We start from the raw sequence: 22,725 nt of genomic DNA, 5'->3' as shown, positions 1-22,725 counted from the left end.
TCAAGGTTAAGTTAAAATTTATTGAGAAATTGCAGTTTGGTTCAAGGCAATTCTCCCCGTACTAGGGACTTGATTGGATAAGATGAGTAAGAATCATGATAATCAGACTAGGCATGGTAGGAAAAGCAGGCTGAGGATTTGAGAGGAAGAATTTAAAGAATCTTTTAAAATAGGAACTTTATGAAGATATAACTCCCATACCATTAAATTCAACCATTTAATGTGTACAATATGATGGGTTTTAGTAACTTCACAGAGTTATGCAGCCATCATCACAATCAATGTTTAGATATTTTCACTAACCCTCCAACTAAACCCCCTACCCATTAGCAGTCACCCCCATTTTCCTCCAATCTTCTGCATCCCCTCTGTTGGGAGGAAAATCTTTCCTCCTACCAAATTAGGTTCAATAGTTTGAATTAACAATTGAGTAACTGGAGAAAAGAAAGCAAGTCTTATTTATAGGCAGACAAAAAAGAAAAAATAAATAAATAAATAAAATGGGAGTGGGGATCGCAACCCTCTGAAGAGACTGTTCTCTAGGTCCAGTGTCCCATTTGGTCAAGACAGAGCATTCTGGGCCTCCACTGCCCCCACCTCGACTGAGGTCCTCGGACAGGCTCAAGTTCTCCAGTTACTTTTTCTTAAAGAGGCCAGATCCCCAACACCACCCTCCAGGGAGAATTCAGAGAGGCTGTGTGGGAGATGTAGAAAACAAACTTGTCCCTACCAGGGGGAAAGGAGGAGGGAAGGATAAATTGGGAGATGGCCTTCCCTGGTGGCTCAGATGGTAAAGAATCTCCCTGCAATGCAGGAGACCCGGGTTCAATCCCTAGCTCAGGAAGATGTCATGGAGAAGGGAACGACAACCCACTCCAGCATTCTTGCCTGGAGAATCCCATGGACAGAGGAGCCTGGCAGGTTACAGTCCATGGGGTCACAAAGTTGGACACGACTGAGTGACTAACACTTACTTACTTGGACTGACTATTTACACACTGCTGCTGCTGCTGCTAAGTCGCTTCAGTCGTGTCCGACTCTGTGTGACCCCATAGACAGCAGCCCACCAGGCTTCCCCGTCCCTGGGATTCTCCAGGCAGGAACACTGGAGTGGGTTGCCATTCCCTTCTCCAATGCATGAAAGTGAAAAGTGAAAGTGAAGTCGCTCAGTCGTGTCTGACTCTTCGCGACCCCATGGACTGCAGCCTACCAGGCTCCTCCGTCCATGGGATTTTCCAGGCAAGAGTACTGGAGTGGGGTGCCATTGCCTTCTCCGATTTACACACTACTATGTATAAAATACACAAAACCTACAGCGCAGCACAGAGAACTCTACTCAGTACTCTGTGAAGACCTATGTGTGTTCAGTCACTCAGTCGTATCAGCCTCTTTATGACCCCATGGGTTATAGCCCACCAGGCTCCTCTGTCCACGGAATTTTCCAGACAAGATACTGGAGCAGGTTGCCATTTCCTTCTCCAGGAGATCTTCCCAACTTGCGTCTCCTGACATCTTCTGCATTGGCAGGCGGATTCTTGACCACTAGCACCACCTGAGCAGCCCTGTAAAGATCTATATGGGAATAGAATCTGAAGGAAAAAAGTGGATATATGTGTAGGTATAACTGATTCATTTTTCTGTACAGCAGAAACTAGCACCACATTGTAAATCAACATTACTCCAATTAAAAAAAATTTTTCTTTTTAAAGAGGGCATGTGGGTGGGGATTGGCCCGGGACCCAACCTGCAAAGGACCCGGGTGAACACTAGGGGTAAGCTGACCCTCCCAGAAGATGGGCACTGAGTGGGGACAGGTCCTGGGTGCCCTAGAGGCTGTCTAGACTTGGGGGTGACTGTGGCTGGTTATGGTGAGCCTGGCTTCTCCCTGTTCCAGGCTCCGCCACACCTTTGAGCATATCCCCGCCCTCTGGAGGTGGGGTCTGGGCATGGTCCATGTGCACAGTGGCCACCCCAGCCTCAGTTTATCTGGAGGTCACAGATGGAGACTGGAGGTCAGTTCGGAGTGGGGTGGTCCCTGGCAGCAGGAGGGCAGCCATGGTGTCCAACAGGCAGAGGAGGCCTGCGTGGAGGGCAAGGAGAGGTAGCCTCCACCGGATTCATGGCTGTGTGAGTGGACAGGCTTGGAGGGGCACTCAGGCCAGTGACCACCTGCTACCACGGCAGCGGGACCTGGGAAGACTGCTGAGGCCAGAGAGCGGCAGGGCCGGCAACGTCCACTTGTAGGAGTTTCTCTTGTAATCAAAATCAAGATTAGGGGAGGAGGAGCTGGCAGGTCAGAAAGGTAGGGGGATGAACAGCAGGGAGGAGGCTCGGAGAGGAGGGGCCTCAGCTCAGACCTGCCCCAGGAGGAAGGCTCCACTCTGTTCCAGACAGGTTTCGACCAACAGTGACCCAACACCTTTTTCCTTTACTGTAAGAAAATACTGGGAGTTCCCTGGTGGCCGCATAGTTAGGATTCTAGACTTTCACTGCTGTGGCTGGGGTTTAGCCCGTGGTCAGGGAACTGAGATTCTGAAAATGCAGAGTCCTAAGCACTGGACTGCTGGGGAATTCCAGCAAAAGAAAGTCTTAAATCCTGCTTTACCATCTGAGCTACTGCCGCTGCTGCTGCTAAGTCGCTTCAGTCGTGTCCGACTCTGTGTGACCCCATAGACGGCAGCCCATCAGGCTCCACCATCCCTGGGATTCTCCAGGCAAGAACACTGGAGTGGGTTGCCATTTCCTTCTCCAATGCATCAAAGTGAAAAGTGAAAGTGAAGTCGCTCAGTCTTGTCCGACTTAGCGACCCCACGGACTGCAGCCCACCAGGCTCCTCCGTCCATGGGATTTTCCAGGCAAGAGTACTGGAGTGGGGTGCCATTGCCTTCTCCTACAGGGAAACCCTAAATCCTGCTAGAGATACTAAAAAATTGGCACAATAATTTCAAACAGCAATGGGGCAATATCTAGGGAAATAGCACTATGTCTATTTTAAAAAGTGAATGTGTAGTTAAAAACCTTCCTACAAAAAAAAAACTCTGGACCCAGATGCTTCAGAAATGAATTCTATCACTGTCTAAGGAAGTAATGGGCTTCCTGGTGGCTCAGGGGTTAAAGTGTCTACCTGCGTCTGCCTGCCATGCAGGAGACCTGGGTTCGATTCCTGGCTTGGGAAGATCCCCTGGAGAAGGAAATGGCAACCCACTCCAGTATTCTTGCCTGGAGAATCCCATGGACAGAGGAGCCTGGTGGGCTGCGGTCCAAGGTGTTGCAAAGAGTCGGACACGACTGAGCGACTTCACTTCACTTCAAGGAAGTAATACTACCAATTCTATACAGACTTCCAGAAAACAGAAGAGGGCGGCATACTTAGCAGCTCATTTTATGAGGCCAGTATCATCTCGATACCAAAGCCAGACAATTTTCTTATTATAAGAAAATAAAATTACACACTAAAGTCCTTAACGAACACAGATGCAAAAGCTCTTCATAAAATGTCAGCAAATCTAACCCAGGAGTACATAAAAAGGAGAATATTTCATGACCAAATGAAATGCATCCCAGGAATGCAAGGTTGGTAAACGTTTGAAAATCAGTGTTATTCAGTACAACAACAGAGAAAAACAAATCTCACAAAAAACCAAAGACATCTGATAAAATTCAACATTCATTCATGATTAAAAAAAAATCTCTCAGCAAGCTAGGAATGAATGGAAACATTCTCAAATTGATAAAGGGCAACTCTGTAAAACCTATAAATAACATCATACTTACTGGTGGAAAACTGAATGCTTTTCTCCCAACAATTGGGAATAAAGCAGGGATATGAGCTCTGATCACTTTTGCTCAATGTTGTCCTATAGGTCACAGCCTGTACAATAAGTTACCAAAAAATAAATAACCAGGTACACAGATTGTAAAGGAAGAAAACATCCTTTCTTACAGACTGCATGGTCACCTCCATAGAAAAACCCAAGGAATCCACACACACAAGTAGAACTAATAAATGAGTTTAGCAAGGTCACAGGATACAAAATTAACAGGCAAAAACATCAGCTGCATTTCTATACAGTAGCAATAAGCAACTGGAAACAGAAATTTCACAAAATTACCCTTCACGATAGCATCAAAAATCATGAAATACTCTCCCTAACAACAACAACCAAAAATCTGTATGACCTGTGTACTGGAAATGATCAAACACTGCTGAGAGAAATGAAAGAAGACCTGAATAAATGAAGAGATGCATCTTGTTTGTGGCTGGGAAGATTCAATGTTAAGGTGTCTTTTCTCCCCAACTTAACGTATAGATTCAACTGAATCTCAATCAAAGTCTTAGTAGGCTTTTTTGGTAGCAATTGACAACCTGATTTTAATATTCAAATGAAAATGCAATGAACGTATAGTACAAAAACATCTTTGAAAGAGTTGAATAAAGCTGGAGAAGTCACAGTACCCAATTTCAAGACATGCTACAAAGCTACAGTAACCAAGAGAGCGCAGTCTTGACATAAAGATGGACATAGAGAACAACGAAAAGAAGAGAGCTCAGAAAGAGACCCACAGTGATGGTCAAGAGATTCTTTTACAAAGGTGCTGAGGCAACTCAGTGAGGAAAGACAGTCTTTTCAGTAAATGGAGCTGGAGCAACTGGGTGCATTTGCCAAACAAACAAACTCACGTTGTACCGCATGCCAGGACAGCTTACCATAAATCATAGATCAATGTGTAAGAGCTGAAACGACAAATCTTCAAGAGAAAACACGGGAGAAAGTCTTAGCCACCTTGGATTAGGCAAAGATGTCTCAGATGGGGCACAAAAAGCACAAGTCCTGAAACAAAAATATGATATTTGGATTTCATCAAAATTAAAAAACGTCTGCTCTCTGAAGAACAAATAAGAAAGTAGGAGAGCAAGTCATTGAACAGGAGAAAATATTTACAAGACATGCATCTGGTGAAGGACTTGCATTGGAACATATTGGAAGTGGAATGGTTAAAAAATCAGAATCGACAATTCAAAAACCCTGAAGAGCTTGAGGGCCTAGAAGGATTCGGGGCGATGGCAGCTCTCCCTAAAGGCCACTGGAGATGCAGGACAGTGAAGCCACTCAGGACAAGAGCTTGGAGGTTTCTTATAAAGTCAGACATGGGCCTGGGAACCACAATCCCACCCCGAGGTATTTCCTCCGGAGAAATGAAAACATGTGTCCACATAAAGATCTGCACACAACCGTTTAGAGGAGACGAATTCACAACGCCAAAATCTGAGAACAACTTGAGACTTCCATGGTGATTCAATAGTTAAGGCTCTGCGCTTCCAGTGCAAGGGGCGTGGGTTCGGTCCCAGGAAACTAAGATCCTTCATGCCATGTAGTTCAACCAACACACACACACACACACAAACTGGGAACAACCCAAATGTCCATGTCCACCAACCGGATGGATAACCAAAACCTCAGGCCATCCATCCAGTGGAACAGGACTCAGCAACAAACAGAAGTAACCACTATTACAGGCTGTACCACTGGTGGGTCTCAAAAACTTTGCCATATATGAGAAGCCAGACACAGAAGACTATATATCCCATTTATATGTATTCTTGGAAAGGCAGACCCATAGGCCCAGAAATCAGGTCAGTGATGGCCAGGGGCCTGGAGGGTGAGGATGGACTGCAGGGGGTCATGAAGGAATTTGAGGGCAACAAAAAAGTCCTATGTGTATTTTTATAGTACACTTTGGTAGCCCACCCTCAATGTTTTTTAAAAATGTATTTATTTTTGGCCACGCTGGGTCTTAATTGCAGCACTCGGGATCTTTGATCTTCATCGCAGCACGTTAGATCTTTACTTGTGGCATACAAATGCTTAGCTGCAGCATGTGGGATCTAATTCCCTGATTAGGGATCAAACCTGGACTCTGCATCGGAGGACGGAGTCTTAGCCACTGGACCATCAGGGAAGTCCCTATTTTTAATATTTTAGACCAAAAATGGGAGAGTTGAGTTTTTCCTAGGTGTTTACATGTCTAGGGGGTTTAAGTAAAGAACTCCATTGTGATCCCCTCAAATAATAACTAACTACTCACTCCCCAACCCAGGTCAGCACGAATGCAGCCCAAAAGCATATTGCTGAGTAGAAAAACAGATATATCAGACCTGGTGTTTTAAGAACAGGCCATGGAACTGTAAATCAACAATACTTCAACAACAAGAAAAAAAAAAAAAACCCTGCCACAGATATCATTTCTATATTTGTGCAACAGCAGTATGGAAAACTAAGGGAGAAACACCCAGTTTGGAGCAGTGGGAATTTTAGGGGGAGGGGTAGGCAAGGCCTGGGAACATCCAGGACTTTAAGAAAATATGTACAGTAACCACATTCTTCACTCTATCTCCCCATCTGCCGTATTTTCTTTATCAGAACCTGACGTCACAGCAGGAACACGCAGATCTGCTGGGTTGTGTATTGTCCGCCTCCCTCTCCTAAGATGTCAGCTTCCCTCCGTCTCCCAGCATCCAAGACACAGTAGGTGCTCAATGGATAGTTTGGATCGGTCTTGATTTGCTCTGTACAGCATTATCCCAACTTCCCAGAACCCCAACCAGGGCCCTCGTGCCCCCTTCCCCCACCTCAATCCAGAGGCATCATGACCTTCTGCATTCGTACCTTAATTGTGGAAATTTTGCTGGTGTAGGGTCGGTGGGTGACCTGGGGCTATGATTACATTTCCTTCTTGATAGAGTTTCTTGGTTTTTCTAGACGGTGCTGGCCAACAGAAATATTTTTCATCACAACGGTGAACCAACGTGTCATTTCAAACATTTTGTAACCACATTTAAAAAGGAAAAGGAACTGGTGAAATGAAGGTTGCCCTGGTGGCCCAGTCGTAAGGAAACTGCCTGCCAATGTAGGAGACACGGGTTCGGTCTCTGGGTTGGGAAGATCCTTTGGAGTGGGAAATGGTAACTCACTCCAGTATTCTTGCCTGGGAAATCCCATAGACAGAGGAGCCTGGCGGGCTACAGTCCATGGGGTCACAAAAGAGTTGGACACGACTTAGTGACTAAACAACAATATCTTTTATTTAACCCAATTTGTCAGGGAGAGGATTGCTTCAACATGTACCGGCACACACGATTCGTGACACTTTATGTTCTATTTTTATACTAAGCTTTCAAAATCCAGTGTCTTCTTGACTGGATGGTATCCCACTCCATGCTGGGTGGCTCAAGCTTGGAGCTTCTTAAGAAGAACTGCATGGGAAGTTAAGAGTCCTCTGGTGTCTGGAAATGTCCTTATTCTGCCCTTGCAACCTGTGGCATGACTTGGAAGATGGTGGTCCTGGTGCGAGGACGTGAGGTGAGAAATCCCATCACTGGGAACGTGGCTCCCTCAGCTGCAGGCAACAGGTCTGATGCCACGCTGAGCAATGCCCATCTCCAAGAGACCTCTGTTCACACTCTAGAAACTTTCCATATCTTCTCTTTATTCTGAGATGTTTGAAACTTCATGAGGTGGCAACATGGTTGAATTTTTTAATCCATTAGCTGGTTTGCTGTTTTTATTGTGCTGGGTAGTTGGCAGACTTTTCCACTACAAAGGTTCTAGGAAGAACTTTGTATTACTTCTTCACAATTGTCTTCCTCCTCCACTGGTCTTTGTTTGGAAACTCTGTCCCTCTGACCCTCCATATGGATCCTCCACCATCCCTTATCTTCTCTTTCCTAGTTTCTGTCTCTCTGATTTTTGTTCTTTCTTCTGTGAAATTTCCTCACTTCCTCTTTCAATCCTTCTACCAAAATTTTAAGTTTTCAGATATTATTTTCTACCTTACAAGGACTCTTTCTTGTTTTCTTCCTGTTTTGCGAAGTGCCCTCTCCTAGTCGCACGGGTGCCTTGTCTTTCCCTATCTGAGGAAGATCGTCTGAAGTTTTCTTTGGATCCCTGCATTAGCTCGTTTCCTCTGGTGTCCTCTTTTCTGTTGGTTCTCTGTCTCTCAAGCATGTCTGAGCGAGGCACCAGGATGCAGTTTGGGGCTCATTCCCTGGAGTGGTGGGGGGCATACCTGAAACAGCTTGGGACTGTTCCCTTTTTTGATTCCTATATCCTGCGAATGGTTGCGTAAAGTCTGACAGACCCACACAATGGAATACTAAGTGCCCATGTACCATGGTGTTGAGAGGACTTCTTATGAAGATGGGGAAATGCTTATGTTACCAGCTGTGCGGGGAAACCTTGACATAAAACTCTATCAAAAGCAATGAATTGAGGCACAGTAAAGAGATCTGAAAGGAGCCGCCCTGTGACATTAACAGCCGTCTCTCTGGGGGCACCATCTCTTTTCCCTCTGCCCCCTTTTCTGCAGCTCCCAAATCCAGGGTCCCTCTGCCCTGGATTTCTACCAAGAACCACCCCATCTGGCCATGAACCACCCCATCTGGCCACGAACCACCCCATCTGGCCATGAACCACCCCATGCGGCCACCTCTTTCCTGGCCGCTTGTCATCATCTTCCCCCCAGAACTTGAGGCTGGGGTGTCTGCTTCATCAGCAGTACTAGCTCATACCACTCAGCCAAATGCCTAAACTGAACTCTGGGTGTGTCTCCAGAGCCCACAGAGCAGACAGACGGGACAGCACTCCCGAGGCTGCAGAGGGCAGCCCCCAGCGCCCCCGCCTGCCCTGGCACATGGGAGCCAGCACATCTCCAAGGCGCCAACGGGACCCTCAGGGACTCAGTGGTAGACAGGCCCCTTCCTCAGTCCCCAGACCTCCAACACCCCGTGGGAAGGCCCAGCCCCCTTCGTTCCCAGTTTCTGGTCTATTTATGTCTTATGAATTCAGTTATGTAAATAAGGGTGGCCCAGCCCGGGGAGGGGCCCTCACCCCCATCTGCTCCCTCTCCCTCTGCCTTCTGCTCCCCACTGTGACCACACATTTCAGGTATGCCCCCACCCCCATATCATACACTCTACATTTATGCTTTCTTATCTCTTCCTGCTAGAACCCAACGGGGGCCACCCAGAACCTCCCCGCAGACTGCCGGGCCTCCACCCAACCAAAACACAGTCAGGAAAATAAGGTCCAGAGGGCCTCTTTGAAGATCACACAGCAGGGATGACCTTCCCATCTCCTCAGGTTAATCCCACATCTAGGAAGAACCTCTAGATTCTCCCCTGAGCCTCACAGACACCCAGAGTGGTGCCAGTTACCCGGCTTACAGTGAGGCAGGAACCCAAGGTCACAAGCAAGATTCCACCTACTCAGATCAGTGTGGTCCCTATGGGTGCCCCACCCCAGAGAGGTGGGAGGAGAGCTGGAAGAGAGGTGCCAGAGGAGGGGAGAAGAGCGTGAAGGATGGTGGTCTTTGGGGACCCATCTCAGAAAGCTCCCTGCCCCCAGCAACTGCCCCCCGCACTTGCACAGTCAGCCCTATGTAAGCAGAGCTCGACTTTCTGACCTTTGCCTCTGACCTTTGCCTTTGGCCATTGCCTGAACCAAAACAGGCTGCTCTAGAGGCAGGGTTCCAGGTGGGCTGATAAGAATGGGGGTCTGGAGGGCACTCTCAGTAATACTCCTCCATCCTGAGCCTTCAGACAGCGTCAGGGCAGGTGTGTAGAGGTCAGGTTACCAAGCACCGACTACCTGTGGGCATGTCATGGGGTGCTGGGACCAGCTTCAGCTCTGCTCTGAGGGCTGGAGGGTGGGAGAGCCATGGGTAGAGGAGAACCACATGTTCCAATGTCCCCCCACCCCCAAACAGAAGTAGAATTTAGAGAAGGGCCCCAAGGATAAAGGACAGCATCTAAGAAAGAGCTGACCCAGTGGGTCAGGGAAGGCACCCAGGACAGCGGTTGACAGTGGATTCCAGAGAAACATGAGAGGGAGAACTAGGATTTGGTGATGGGCTGGAAACCTCAGGATCCCTGCCGGGTGTCCAGCTGGTGGGTGGGCCGAGGAAGTGCATCCAGGAAATGGCAGCGGGCCAGTGGAGAGGGGTCCTGATGTGGCGCTGGGCATCTAGCAGTGTGAACACCAGGAGACCCGGGTGGTACACAGGGAACTGTCCAAGGGAAAAAAGGAGTGCAGAGAGGAGGTGATGGGAATGCCAGCCTGGAAACCATATCCATGGGAGAACATTCCATAGGAGGGCATGACCATCAGGGTCCCCGGATCCTGAAACGCCAGCAAAAATGAGGCCCCAAAGTATCCATGTGGTTTGGTGGCCCTGAGGTCACTGGGGACTGACCGCTGGGGTGTGTGTAGGGTGCAGGTGAGGAAGTGAAAAGGGCCCTAAAGCAGCAGCTGAGACGCTGGCTGGCTGTAGACCGGAGGGGTCGTGGGAGAAGAGGACATAGTCAGGGGGGTAAATCTGGGATCTGGCGTTAGGAAGGAGGAAGTGTGGGAAGGAGGAGGTGTGGAAGGAGCAGAGCATTGTCCTCTCCAAGTAGGAGAAGCGGTGGCCAGGGACTCTGGGCAGCCGGCTTGGTGTAGAGGGTGGGGTTGGGGGCTGTTGGATGAACTGCGCTGGAGGGGGCTTAAGGGAGAAGACTCAGGACACCGGGCTTAAAGAGGCATCCCAGGGGCCACTCTTCCCCGCCTGGCGTGGGCTCGGCCATTGGAGGGCCTTGGCCCCCGCTCCAATCCAGCTTGCTCTGGGCGCTGGAAGGGTCACCTAGGAGCCACGTTGAGGGCTAAGTGGAGCGTCAGTCCTCCCCGCAATCAGCACCCGGGAAAGAAGCGGCGAAGGCCCAGAACCCGGAGGAAGTGAGGGGAAGGGGCAGGGGGCAATAGCCCCCGTCTCTGGTCGCGCGCCTACCACGCATCACACCTGTCCGTCCACCGCTCCTTTCCCGGCTGGGAGCTGCAATCGGCCGGCCGGGGTTCCCCGGGCGGGGGTCTCCCCAGTGAGCTCTGGGTGGGGAGGTCTGCGGGGCGGTGTCCTCGGGGAGAGTCCCGCAGGATAGGAGTGCGCGAGGCAGGTGCCGGCATCGGCGCGCAGGGAGGGGTCTGTCGGGCAGGGCTCCGGGGCGGCGAGTCGCTCGCCGCGGCCGCGGCAGGAGGGCGGAGGCGCGGGCAGGGGCTCGGAGCGGCAGGCGGGGACCCTCGGCCGCCGCTCCACCTGCGGGCCGCTGCTGCCCCCGCCCCCTCCCTCCCCCTCCGCCGCCGCCCAGCGTCGCCGCCGCCGGAAAGTTCGCGTGCGGCTGGCGCGGGGCGCGGGCGCGGGCGCGGAGCCGGCGCCGACCCTGATCAGGCAGCGCTGCGGGGGCGAGCGGCTGCGGGCCCGAGCGGCTGCGAGCCCCCGACCCGTGAGCGCGGAGGACGGCGGAGAGCGCGGAGAGGCCGGAGCGGCGCGCGGTGAGCACCTGGGACGGGCTCGAGGGCAAGTTCCCGGCCAGGGGCCGAAGGCTGGAGCGCGGGACTGGCTGGCGCGCACCCCTCTCGTGGGTGGGCGGTCTCGGGCCCCGGGTATTGCCCTCCTCATCCGTCGGACACCCTCTTCCCAACCCCAGGATGCGCCCTTCCAGCTCGGACGGGTCAACCTGGTTCCGAACTACCCGGAGGGCTGAGGGTCTCAGCGCTTCCTCGCTTCCTCCGTCCTCTCCTCCCCGAGGAGCGCGTCCCGGGGGGAAAAGAGTGGGGTGCCTGTGGCAGCCGGGAGCTCTGTCCTGCTGCCCCCTCCACTCCCGATTCCTCCCTCCAGCACCCCCTCTTCTCCCCTCCCCGAGCATACACAGAACCGCGGAGACACCCCCAGAGGCGTGGGGACGGGCGCTGGGCAGCCCTGCTTCACTCCAGCAGCGGCTGCTCCCCAAAGCTTCCCAGCAGTGTCTTGGTTACCCGGGTTTCCCCGGAGGGGCCGAGGGGCTACAGCATCCAGCCTGACACATTCATCTGCGGAGCCTACACTTATCACTCTGATCCACAGAGAGGACAGGGCATTGCCCAGTCTGCCCTTTCCTCACCGGCCAGCCCCCACTCACAGGCAGGGGCCACAGGGTTTCTGCCCCTACCAGGAACCCACTGACTCCTGATGTCTGGGCACCTGCATTCTCCGAGGACCCTTCAGGATGTTGTCCAGCCTTCTGTGCTGGGGGATGAGGGTTGGTGGGGCAGTAGCACCCTGGCCCACTTCCAGGCCCGCCCTGCCCCCACTGAGTGGGAGAGGACGCAGGAATCAGGCTTTGTCAACAACCTGTGGCCAGTGATCTGATCTCACCCTGGGGCCATGACCTTCTGCCACTTGCTCTGGTTTCACAAACACCCACCAAGCCCATTCTCATCAGAAGTTGGCAGGCCCCATTCAGAAGCTGGGGTGACCATGCTCACCTTTTGGAGCTCAACCATCCTGAGGGGGGGTGGTCTTTTCCCCAGTTCCAGGTCTGGGAGTCTGGGACATCCCCAAGGGAAACTGGGGAAACGGCTGAGCTTTGAGCCCCCAGGAGTTGTGCGTTCTGCCAAGCAGGGGGCAGAACACATGCCCCCCTTCAGCCTGTGGAGTGCGGGAGTGGGAAACAGAGGAGGGGGTGAGGTGGGGCTGGGAGAAAGCTGGCCCTCCATCCCACCACATCAGTGTCTAATCCTGAGCTACCTGTGCTGGGCAGGTGCAGTCCAGGGCCAGAGAGAGAGCCAGGCCTCCAGGTCGGTGAAGGGAGAAGGCTTGGTCCCTGGCCGTTAGTCCCCCACCCCCCACTGGCTCCCGGGCCGTGCCAGGAGAGTAATAAGGTGGAAGACAGCAGCCCTGCCTGAGGCCTCAGCCAATGGGAGGCACAGAGGGGCACCTCTGCATCCAGGTGTCAGTCCTCATTCATTCAACAAATATTTATCCCTGGGCCTGGCAGGCTGCCTCTAGGGTTGCAGTGTCCCCCACTGTAGGGAGGGGGCCTGGACCTGATACTCTGTCCTCCTCTTCAAGTGGCAAAGCTCATTTACTCTTTGGTGATGCGGAGCCAAGGATTTTACAAGTAGGAAACCGAGGCTCTGAGAAGTTAAATTATTGATATTTGCCCTTGGTCCCAGGACCAGAACTGGGCCCCGCAATGTCCCCCTCTCCTGTGGGGTCAGCCTCACACCTGGGCACCCATGGCAGGGACCTCAGGACCTCAGCCTTGCACACAGCTGAAAGTCATCCCGTACCCAGCCCTCATGCAGAGAGGTGTCTAGAAATCTTGCCCGTACTCCCCCTGAAAGGCATGGGGGGCCTCATCCATTTCTGCTGCTTCTTGTGTTTCTATCAGAGTCTTAGTGAGAGCAGTCATCCTCCTCTTAAATTGGTGGCAGGGTGCTGATGCCCTGATCCCTAGGGCCCTGGGGCCCTGGGGCCCTGGGTGCCTTGAACCGGTTACCCAGCCTGGGATCTGTAGGTACTGAATTGTGTGGAAATCTTCAAGGATTCCCAGCCCCATGTGCCAGACCAGAGTAAAGGGTATGGAGAATTGCTCCCCCCTCCCCTGCCCTGGCTGGGGCCCCAGGGCAGCCCATCCTTCCCTCCCCTCTACCCTGGGGCTCTGCTTCTCTCTGCGGTTCCCAGACTGACTGACTCCTACCTGGAAGGCAGACTGGCCCAGCTGTTGCCCTGCCCACCTTGAGCTCTCCTAACAGCCCTAGGAAGTCAGCAAGGTGAACTTCCACTTTTCAGATGGGAAAGTCAAGGCACAGCTGGGCCACCCCCCACCCCCAAGCTGGACTCTGAGGGGGCCGACATCTTGCTTTGGAGCTCCTCACTGGACAAGTCCCGCTGCTTCACCCTCCCCTCACCACCGGCTGCAGGGCCTCTGGGCAGGGACAGCTTATCGGGCAGTATCTTTTCTCCCCTTGTCCCCTGCTTGCTGTGCACCTTCCGCTCCACCCCAGCCATCCTTTGTCACTCTCTGCCTCCCCCGCCCCTCCAGCCTCTAGTTATCCAGGCTGCCTCTGTCTCCCTGGGCCGGCCCACCCGTCTCCCCTATCCCGCAGCAGGGCCTCACACGGCAGGCTCTGTGGCCTGGGTGGGCAAGGGCAGGGCAGCAGGCTCTTTGATAAGAATCAGAAGATAAGGCCCCTTGGGCTAGGGACACCTGAACCACCCTCGTCTTCCACCCACCTGGGGGGCTACTGCCTCGGAAAGCCCTCCGGTCCAGCTCCTCCAGAGCAGCCCTAAACCTTGGCTCCTCACCTAGACCAGGGCCTGCAGACCAGCGACTCCTGGGCCCTGCCTCACCAGGCCTGACCCACACCCTGGCCCAAGGGTGAGGAGCCCCACGGCAGTCTGTGTGGACCCACCACATGGCGTCCCATGAAGGGTGAGGAATGAATCACAGGAGAGTCCACGTGAACTGGCCCCCTGAGGGCCCATCTGGACTCCGATGGGAGGAGACTGAGATCCAGGGTTGTCTGGGAACCCTCCACCTTCGGTCGTAGCCTGCGCCCCTCCTCCCTACCTCCTCCCTGGCTTCTCCCAGGCACTGCCTTCCAGCCAGCCAGTTTCGTCCATCTGTCCATCCATTGGTGCACCACATGCTCACTCTGTGGCAGGGTACCTGGTGGGAGGGGCCCATCCACAGCCCTAGAGGGGCTCGTGTGAGGGAGCCCCTCCCTGTGCCCTTGTGGAATTCAGTAGAGCAGAAAACGGACTCTGGAAGCAGTGACACATGCCTGATGGGGCCGCTGATGCCTCAAGCATGGCTCTGGCCAGGACCAGGCACCTCGGGCCCCCCGACTACAGGAACCACGAGGGCGGCGGTTCTGCATCTGAGCCCCCGGCAGCCCAGCAGTGTTCATCTCAAAGGAACACGCTGCGGCTGCCTGCATGCTATGGCCCAGGAAACCCAGGAAGCCTGGCTTGAGTCTTAGGAGGGGCCCAAGGAAGCCCCTAGACACCCCAGTCCTGGGCAAGGGAGTATGCCTGTGCCAGGGACCACTTTGAACATATGCCTGGCACTCCTGACTCCTGGCAAGGCTGGAACCTGGCCCAGGGCCACCTCAATAACCACATCCCTGGGGACTAAGTGATGATGGATTGTCCCGGCACCCTACCCCGGCCTGCCAAACTGACTTTCCCAGGGCTAAGAATATTGGGAAGGATAGCAAGGGCCGAAGAAGGAGGTGGGCAGTTAGGGAGGCTGCTTCCCCCCCCCGACGTCTTTGGTACCAGGCAGGACTGTGATCACTTAGCTAGCATGGAGGGGAGGGGCTCTGGGGCCGGCCCAGCCTCCAGACAGACAGTCACGGGCCGTGAGAAAGCAGCTCCCCTTGGGTGATGGCGCCAGCCCCCCAGGCACGGGGCCAGACCCCAACCCCCAAGTGGCAGAGTGACCACTTCTTGCATCACTTCCCTCCCAGCTCCCACTCCATCAGTAGGATTTGGAGACTCCGAGGGAGGGGTGGTTTTAGGGGAGCAGGACACCCTGTTGATCATGAGAGAAACCAGCTGTGCCTCTTCACGCCAGAGCCTGCCCCCCACTGCACAGACCCTGCTGCTCTGATACTCGCAACCCCAGAGGAGCGTGCACCCGTGAGGACCTCTTTGCCCCAGCTGTGCAACCCCAGCCAGATGTGGGGGGCAGCTGCCCAGAGGCATGCCCCCCATCCAGCCACACTACCCCCACCTCTTCCTGCTGCTGCTGCTGGCCTGCCAGGTGAGCACTGCCGGTCCCCCACCCAGCCCCTGACTCCCACCAGGCTGCCTGCTCCCTGTGCTGATGTCTGTCCCCTCTGTCCATTTGTACCCCCCCACCCCAGCCAGAGACCCCCTCTGCTCAGGTGATGGATTTCCTGTTTGAGAAGTGGAAGCTCTATGGTGACCAGTGTCTCCACAACCTGAGCCTGCTGCCCCTGCCGACTGGTGAGCCCTGCCTTTGGCCTGAGTCCAGTGCTCTCCTCATGGGAAAGCCCTGTGCCCCCAACCCCCACCCACCCATTTACAAGTGAGGAAACTGAGCCACAGAGGAGCTAGTGACTAGCCCAGGGCTACAGATCAGGGTGTCTAAGAAAGAGAAGAACTGCCCCAGAACTAGGGTGCTTCACCACCCTCCTCTGCTGTTGGGCACCAGCCCTCCACGCTTGAGGCCTGGACACAGTCTTCGCTCCCATGGAGCTCAAGGCCTAGCAGGCAATGTGTGGAGGAAGTGAACCGGGAGGGGCAGGCAGAGGGCATCGGGCCTGGTGATGCGCAGGGAGATGGGCCATTATTTGGAGTGCTCAGGCAGACCCAGCACCAGTGTTCTGGACAAGTTCTGAAGATCACTCGAGTGCAGAGAGAGAGAGAGACTAGGGCAGGAGGAGCGGCCTGGGAAGCCAAGCCATTGTCTGGGCGAGGAAGGGGGCTGGTGTTGGGCCCAGAAGGATGGCAACAGAATTGGGGTTCAGCCTCCAGGGACAGTAGTACTGCCAGAGGGGCACTAGGAAGAGGGGAGACCCCCAGGGTGAGAGGCGGGGCATCCAAGGGGAGGTGGCCAGGCACAGCTGGAGCTCAGGACCGGGCTGGACAGAGGCGTCCGGGGCAGGCAGGATGGTCACTACGCACTGGAGGGAGCAGAGAGCATGCCGCAGGGGCCGTGGGGGCCAGGCCCTGCTGAGGAGCAACCCTGGCCCCGCCTCTGCAGAGCTGGTCTGTAACAGAACCTTTGACAAATATTCCTGCTGGCCGGACACCCCTCCCAACACCACGGCCAACATCTCCTGCCCCTGGTACCTGCCCTGGTACCACAAAGGTAACCACAGGAGGGATGTGGGGGGTTGACTGAGGGGGTCGAGTGTGGGGGCAGGGTGCTGACCAGAGCCTGCCCCTCCCAGTGCAGCACCGCCTCGTCTTCAAGAGGTGTGGGCCCGATGGGCAGTGGGTGCGTGGGCCTCGGGGGCAGCCATGGCGAGACGCCTCCCAGTGTCAGATGGATGACGAGGAGCTTGAAGTCCAGGTCAGTCCGCGGTGGGTGCCACGGGGTGGGGTTGGGGTTAGGTGGGGTCGGGCGAGGCGGCCTTCTCCAGCCCCGACTGGCCACTGCCGTTTGCAGAAGGAGGTGGCCAAGATGTACAGCAGTTTCCAGGTGATGTACACGGTGGGCTACTCCCTGTCCCTGGGGGCCCTGCTCCTGGCCCTCACCACCCTGTTGGGCCTCAGGTACACCCACTGACCCACACGGGGGTGGGGGTGGCGGGGCCACAGTGGGCAGGGGGACAGGGACTAACTCGCCGTGCCCACAGTAAGCTGCACTGCACCCGCAACTACATCCACATGAACCTGTTCGTGTCCTTCATGCTCAAGGCCAGCTCCGTGCTGGTCATCGACACGCTGCTCAAGACGCGCTACAGCCAGAGGATCGGGGACGACATCAGCGTGAGCGTCTGGCTGAGTGATGGGGTGAGTGCGGGGTGAGTGCCCGGGACCGGTTTCTTGGCTTCCAGGCCCCGGGGTGGTAGGCAGCTGGGAGACCTGTGCTCACACTGCCCCCGTGGCCAGGCAGTGGCCGGCTGCCGGGTGGCTGCGGTGTTCATGCAGTATGGCGTTGTGGCCAACTACTGCTGGCTGCTGGTGGAGGGCGTGTACCTGCACAGCCTGCTGAGCCTCGCTGCCATCCCCGAGAGGAGCTGCTTCCCCCTCTACCTGGGCATCGGCTGGGGTGAGTGGGCTGGTGTGCAGGGGTCAGGGGTGAGGGCAGGCAGCCCAGGGCCTTGGACCAGAGCTGTTCTTTTCCCCCCCGCAGGTGCCCCCATGCTGTTCGTCATCCCCTGGGCCGTGGTGAAGTGTCTGTTCGAGAACATTCAGTGAGTATCAGCTGACTGGAGGGTGGGCTGGAGACGGGCTCACCTCTCCCGGCTGGGAGGTGAGCCCAGCCCTGTGGGGAATGGCCATGTGGCTTCAGAGTGTGAAAGCGGCTCGGGGGTCTCTGGCCAGCATCAGTAGGGGGTGGTGAGCAAACCTGGTGCCCCGGGGTGGAGGTCATGGGTAATTATCTCCCTTCTTTTCCTGAGGCACTAAGTAGATCCCACAGAATCTATGGGATGGCGGGGGTGGGAGGGGCGCGCTGGGAGGCTGCCAGGACACAAGCAGTCCCTGCCCTGTAGGTGCTGGACTAGCAATGACAACATGGCCTTCTGGTGGATTCTGCGCTTCCCTGTCTTCCTGGCCATCCTGGTGAGGAGACAGGGCACCTGCTGGCACCACAGGGAGGGCTGAGAGGCTGCTGGAGTTGCCCCCCCAGCCCCTCCTTCCTCCATCGGCCTGCAGCAGCCCAAGGAGACAGATGGCACCCTGCCGGGGTGGACAGGGAGGGAGACCTGGCACTCTGCCAGGACACTGGCTGGCGCCCTGTGTCTCGGGCCAGGCTTCTCATCCTTGAGTGGGTGCCCACAACCCTAGGGCCTAGGAGCCAGGGCCTGGCTGGCTGCCCGACCCACCTCCAGGAGGGATAGGTGGGGGCCAGGGGCTGCCCTGAGCTGTGTCCCCCCCAACACACAGATCAACTTCTTCATCTTCATCCGTATCCTTCACCTCCTGGTGGCCAAGCTGCGAGCCCACCAGATGCGTTATACTGACTACAAATTCCGGTGGGTGTGGGGTTGTTGGGGGGTAGGCGGCTTACAGACCCAGACACTCCTGGGGGCCAGAGTGGGTATAGGTGGGTGTGGGGCACCAGAGCCCTGGTGAGGGCCTGGGCCGGATGGCTCAGGCTCTGCCCCTGCAGGCTGGCCAAGTCCACACTGACCCTCATCCCCCTGCTGGGAGTCCACGAGGTGGTGTTCGCCTTTGTGACCGATGAGCACGCCCAGGGCACCCTGCGCTCCGCCAAGCTCTTCTTCGACCTCTTCCTCAGCTCCTTCCAGGTGCCTTCCCGCCCCATAACCACCCAAAGCCCAGGCCCTGGGCGGCCCTGACCCCACCCCCTCTCTCCAGGGTCTGCTGGTGGCCATTCTCTACTGTTTCCTCAACAAGGAGGTAGGTGGCGGGTGGTGGTGTCAGGGGGAGTGTAGACAACCTCACCCTACCCCTGAGGGGTGCAAGCCCCTTGTGTCCAGCTGCACTTACTGGGCTCAGTTGCCGGGATGCTGGGTGTCAGGCCTGCCAAGATGGGTCAGCCTCAGCCGTGCACCTAGAGAGGGAGGGGTTCCCAGATGTCCCTAGCTTTCTGTGGTGACAGAGCCTGCCTGGTTCTATACCCAGGGCACCACACTGCCCTTCAAAGCTAGCAGCTTGGGGATCCTGGGAGGGTAGCAGGGGCAGGCCCTGGGTATGGCCCGACCCACCTGCCCACCCCAGGTGCAGTCAGAGCTGCTGCGGCACTGGCATCGCTGGCGTGAGGGCAAAGCACTGCAGGAGGAGCGCCACACTGGCAGCCACACGACCAGGCCCCTCAGGGGCCCCCCCAGTAAGAAGCTGCTGCTTGCAAGGGGCAGTAGCAGCAATGGGACTGGCCAGGACGCCTCTGCCGAGACCTGCTTGGCTGGTGGCCTTCCTGGATCGGCCGAAAACCCCCAGTGAAGCCCCCAGAATTCTAGCTGGGGCTGGACTCAGAGGCCCAGAGAGGCCATCACCAGAAATCTGGAACTGATGTCCAACGGAGGCTAGAGTGTGGAAGCAAGACAGCACCCTTGTCCACACATTCCCCAGTGTGGTGGTCTGAGGGGCACCTGCTCTGTGCCCAGGGGTGGGGGACAGCATGTGGTGGGAAAGCTGTTCTGTGAATGTGTGCCCCTTTGTCATCCTGGGTGTCAGCGTGTCCACATTCAAGGAAACGTGTCCTCCAACAATAAAGAGCTCTGTGTACACCCTGCGTAGAGAGCTGGGCTAGAGGAGAAGGGCTGGCTGAGCCCAGGGCTTCCCCATGAGACGGGAGTGGCCAAGGACAGCCCGTGTGGGCTCACCCCCTCTAGACTTTTCCTCACTACCCCATCATACCGGTGAATTGGAGCTGGAACCCCTCAGGATGTGAGTGGTGGCTGGAAGTGACCCACCTGCATGTGCTGCCCCTAGCCCAGTTTAGGTGGGCTTACCCCCACCTCCAGCCAGAGTGGACACTGCCCATTCAGTCTTGGCCCCTCCACCCCTGGAGGGTCACCATTCGCCTGCAGAGGGAAATGAAGGGCGTAGATGGCCTAGGGGTGAGCCACTGACATCACAGTCCTACCAACCCCACATGAATGCATCTGGCTCCCTGCTGGAGCCGAAGCCAGGGCTGGACTCAGGCTGGGTAAGGGCATCACTGGACAGGCCAGAACTGGATGTCCTCTACTGGTCTCTGCTTCCACCCCAGCATCGCAGTCCACTTGCCAACTGAAGCAGGGAGAGATGAATGCCCCAAATAGAGACCATCCAAGTGCAGGCACAGCAGAGTTTTCCTAAGACTGTGGCCCAACAAAACAGTCAGTTCACAGGAGTCCCTGCAGTCCCTGCTACTCCAGGACAGCTGGGCACGAGGGTGCTGTCTGTCGTGTGGGGGGTGGGCAGGAAGTCCCTGCAGTCCTTGCTACTCCAGGACAGCTGTGCACGAGGGTGCTGTCTGTCGTGTGGGGGGTGGGCACCCTGCTTGGTAGTCAGTGAGGGCTGATGTTCATGCAGAAAGTCAGATGGGCATGCCCTGAGTCCAAGCTGTGGACCCCTGGGGCACAGTGCATCTGATGCAGAGGGTAGAGGCAAGTGCAGGAGCATCAGGACTATGGTCATGCCTCACGAGCTGCCTCTGTGGCTGGTGCCATGATGCCCAGTGCAGGGAGGTGTGAAGGGAGGAGCAGGGGTGCTGTCAAGAGGAAGGGGCAGCAGGAGCCAAGAGCAGAAGCCAAATGGGCCAGCCAGGTGGCCCTGCTTCTAGGAGCTGGTGGGAAGTGACTGCTGGGACCTGGGGGAGGGGGTGTTCAGTCTCCGCACAGCCACGTGGGCTGGAGCTGCTCAGGCAAAGCTGGGTTAATTGGGGCAAATGAAAGGACAGGAGGCCTCTCAGGAAAGGTAAACAGAATTATTCACCTCCCAGGCACTGGGGCCCTCCTGAGGGGGACCCTGACCTCATGCCACCGGATATTGCAGGGAGGGAAGGGCAGAAAGTGAGTTGCAATAGACTGGGCTCTCCTGTGGCCCAGGTGGGATGAGATGTTGCTGTGATTGGTGTGGGCTGCAGCGCAGCGTGGCTGGCTACACCTCTGAGGACCTGAGACCCCTGACCTTGAGGCTTCAACCACTTCCTGTCCCAGGCTCCCCAGGACCTAGCACACTTCTGAGCCCGTCCACAGGGGCACCCCTACCCATCCTCCGTGCCCAGAAGCCTTGTGGGCACAAGCTAGCACAAGCAGGGCACGAGTTCTCCTTCACGCCAGCTGAGCTCAGGGTTGGTGACTGCCCTGGGGGTGTGCCACTCACCCAGGGGACTCCCTCTGCCCTTGTCCTCCTTCACCTTGTCCCTGTCCCCAAGGGAACTGGAACAGGCCAGTGAAGTCAAGGGTGGAGATGGGGTGGAGGCCAGGCAGGGGCTGGACTCATCCAGCCAATAAACATCGACTCTGACCAGGCTGTCCTGCAGGTGGGGTGGAGGCGCTACCGGTGGGGGAACCCACTTTCCAAAGCAGGGCCCAGCACCCACACAGCATCACCCTGCATTCAGGAAGATGAACATTCCAGGCTCTCTGCCCCTTTGCCATCTCTGCTTCCCTTCCCACCTCCACCCCAGCCCTTCATCTCACGCCCTTCCCCTCCAAAAAAGCATAGGAACTACCCAGCTTGTCTGTCTGTGTGCATGTGTGTAGCACTCAGAGGGACTACGATAAACAAGGGTCACACCTAGGGGAGTGATGGGCACCCCCAGGATGGCACTAGTGTGCCAGGCAGAGTGGGTCACTGGGGGAGGCCGCCTTAAGCAGGGCAAGTTTACAGGAGAGACACTTCAAGGGGATCAGAGTGACTGAACACACCGAGAAAAGATTTAGATAACCTGGTGGAGAGTTCAGGTCTTTAGTGTTAGTACACAGAAAACTAAGCAAATGAAAAAAGGTGGCAATTAATAACTTCAAGAACAGAAAGTTGAGTAGAAAAAAAATCACAGTTTACCACATGGCTCAGCTCTGAACACACAGACATCATAATTTACTCAACACTGATGTAACCAAAGTTATGAGAGAAAAAAAACTGTCTAGGGAGGACAGTGGATGGTAAAAACATGTGTGTGTGGTGCCAGTGGTAAAGAATCCTGCCAATGCAAGAAAACGTAAGAGAAGTGGGTTTGATCCCTGGAGTTGGGAAGATCCCTGGGTCGGGAAGATCCCCTGGAGAAGGAAATGGCAACCCACTCCAGTATTCCTGCCTGGAGAATCCCATGGACAGAGGATGGGGCTACAGTCCATGGGTTGCGAACAGTCGGACATGACTGAGCACGCATGCAAATAAGTTGGGCTGGGAATTTAAGAAGGAAAGGGGAGAACCAAGAAGCACAGTTCATGTATGCTATTTAAAAACAGAAACAAAACAATCAGCAGAAAAGTTCAAAGTAGTTGCCTCTAGGTGAGTCAGAGAAGTCTGAGGGCTGCACCTGACCAAACTCTGCCTGCCTGGGCCTCCTCCTGGACACCGGCAGCCATCAGTCCCAGGCCCTCCCCTGCCGCCCTTTCTCTTGCCTTGCTCTCCACTGCTCTCAGCCCCCTACCCTGCTTCCTCCTCCCTTCCCTGAATGCAGGTCCCACCCTCCTTCCTTCTTCATCAACCTTAAAATAGCATCAACATTAAAATTACTCCCAACCTTTATCTCCAACCCGTGGCCCCTCCAGA

At 55.4% G+C, this 22,725-nt stretch overlaps 1 protein-coding gene across 3 annotated transcripts; it reads left to right on the top strand.

The window, feature by feature from the left end:
• Window positions 1-11,186: 11,186 nt before the first annotated feature.
• GCGR (glucagon receptor) lies at window positions 11,187-19,745 on the top strand. 3 transcript variants are annotated; one of them, XM_005221046.4, is made up of 14 exons: window positions 11,187-11,360; window positions 15,431-15,619; window positions 15,723-15,825; window positions 16,586-16,693; window positions 16,776-16,897; window positions 16,994-17,100; window positions 17,184-17,340; window positions 17,440-17,599; window positions 17,684-17,744; window positions 18,045-18,114; window positions 18,439-18,527; window positions 18,665-18,803; window positions 18,874-18,915; window positions 19,237-19,745. In XM_005221046.4, exons 2-14 carry the CDS (start codon window positions 15,560-15,562, stop codon window positions 19,456-19,458), a joined length of 1,440 nt encoding a protein of 479 aa, XP_005221103.1. In that variant the 5' UTR covers window positions 11,187-11,360; window positions 15,431-15,559; the 3' UTR covers window positions 19,459-19,745. The 3 variants fall into 3 exon arrangements, with proteins under 3 accessions (XP_005221103.1, XP_024835863.1, NP_001179343.1); XM_024980095.2 differs by lacking the exon at window positions 16,994-17,100 and having other exon boundaries at window positions 17,245-17,340; NM_001192414.1 differs by lacking the exon at window positions 11,187-11,360 and having other exon boundaries at window positions 15,518-15,619; window positions 19,237-19,744.
• Window positions 19,746-22,725: the final 2,980 nt, after the last annotated feature.

Source organism: Bos taurus, chromosome 19, assembly GCF_002263795.3.
Source record: "Bos taurus isolate L1 Dominette 01449 registration number 42190680 breed Hereford chromosome 19, ARS-UCD2.0, whole genome shotgun sequence".
Lineage (NCBI taxonomy): Eukaryota > Metazoa > Chordata > Mammalia > Artiodactyla > Bovidae > Bos > Bos taurus.
This window is presented reverse-complemented; position numbering and strand designations above follow the sequence as displayed.

What these genes read in the sequence shown, in the direction of transcription:
- GCGR (XM_005221046.4), top strand. Translation starts at nt 15,560, where the DNA reads ATGCCCCCCATCCAGCCACACTACCCCCACCTCTTCCTGCTGCTGCTG. An exon ending in GCGTCTGGCTGAGTGATGGG is followed by an intron (nt 17,341 to 17,439) that starts GTGAGTGCGGGG and finishes CCCCGTGGCCAG; the next exon opens with GCAGTGGCCGGCTGCCGGGT. An exon ending in TCTTCCTCAGCTCCTTCCAG is followed by an intron (nt 18,804 to 18,873) that starts GTGCCTTCCCGC and finishes CCCTCTCTCCAG; the next exon opens with GGTCTGCTGGTGGCCATTCT.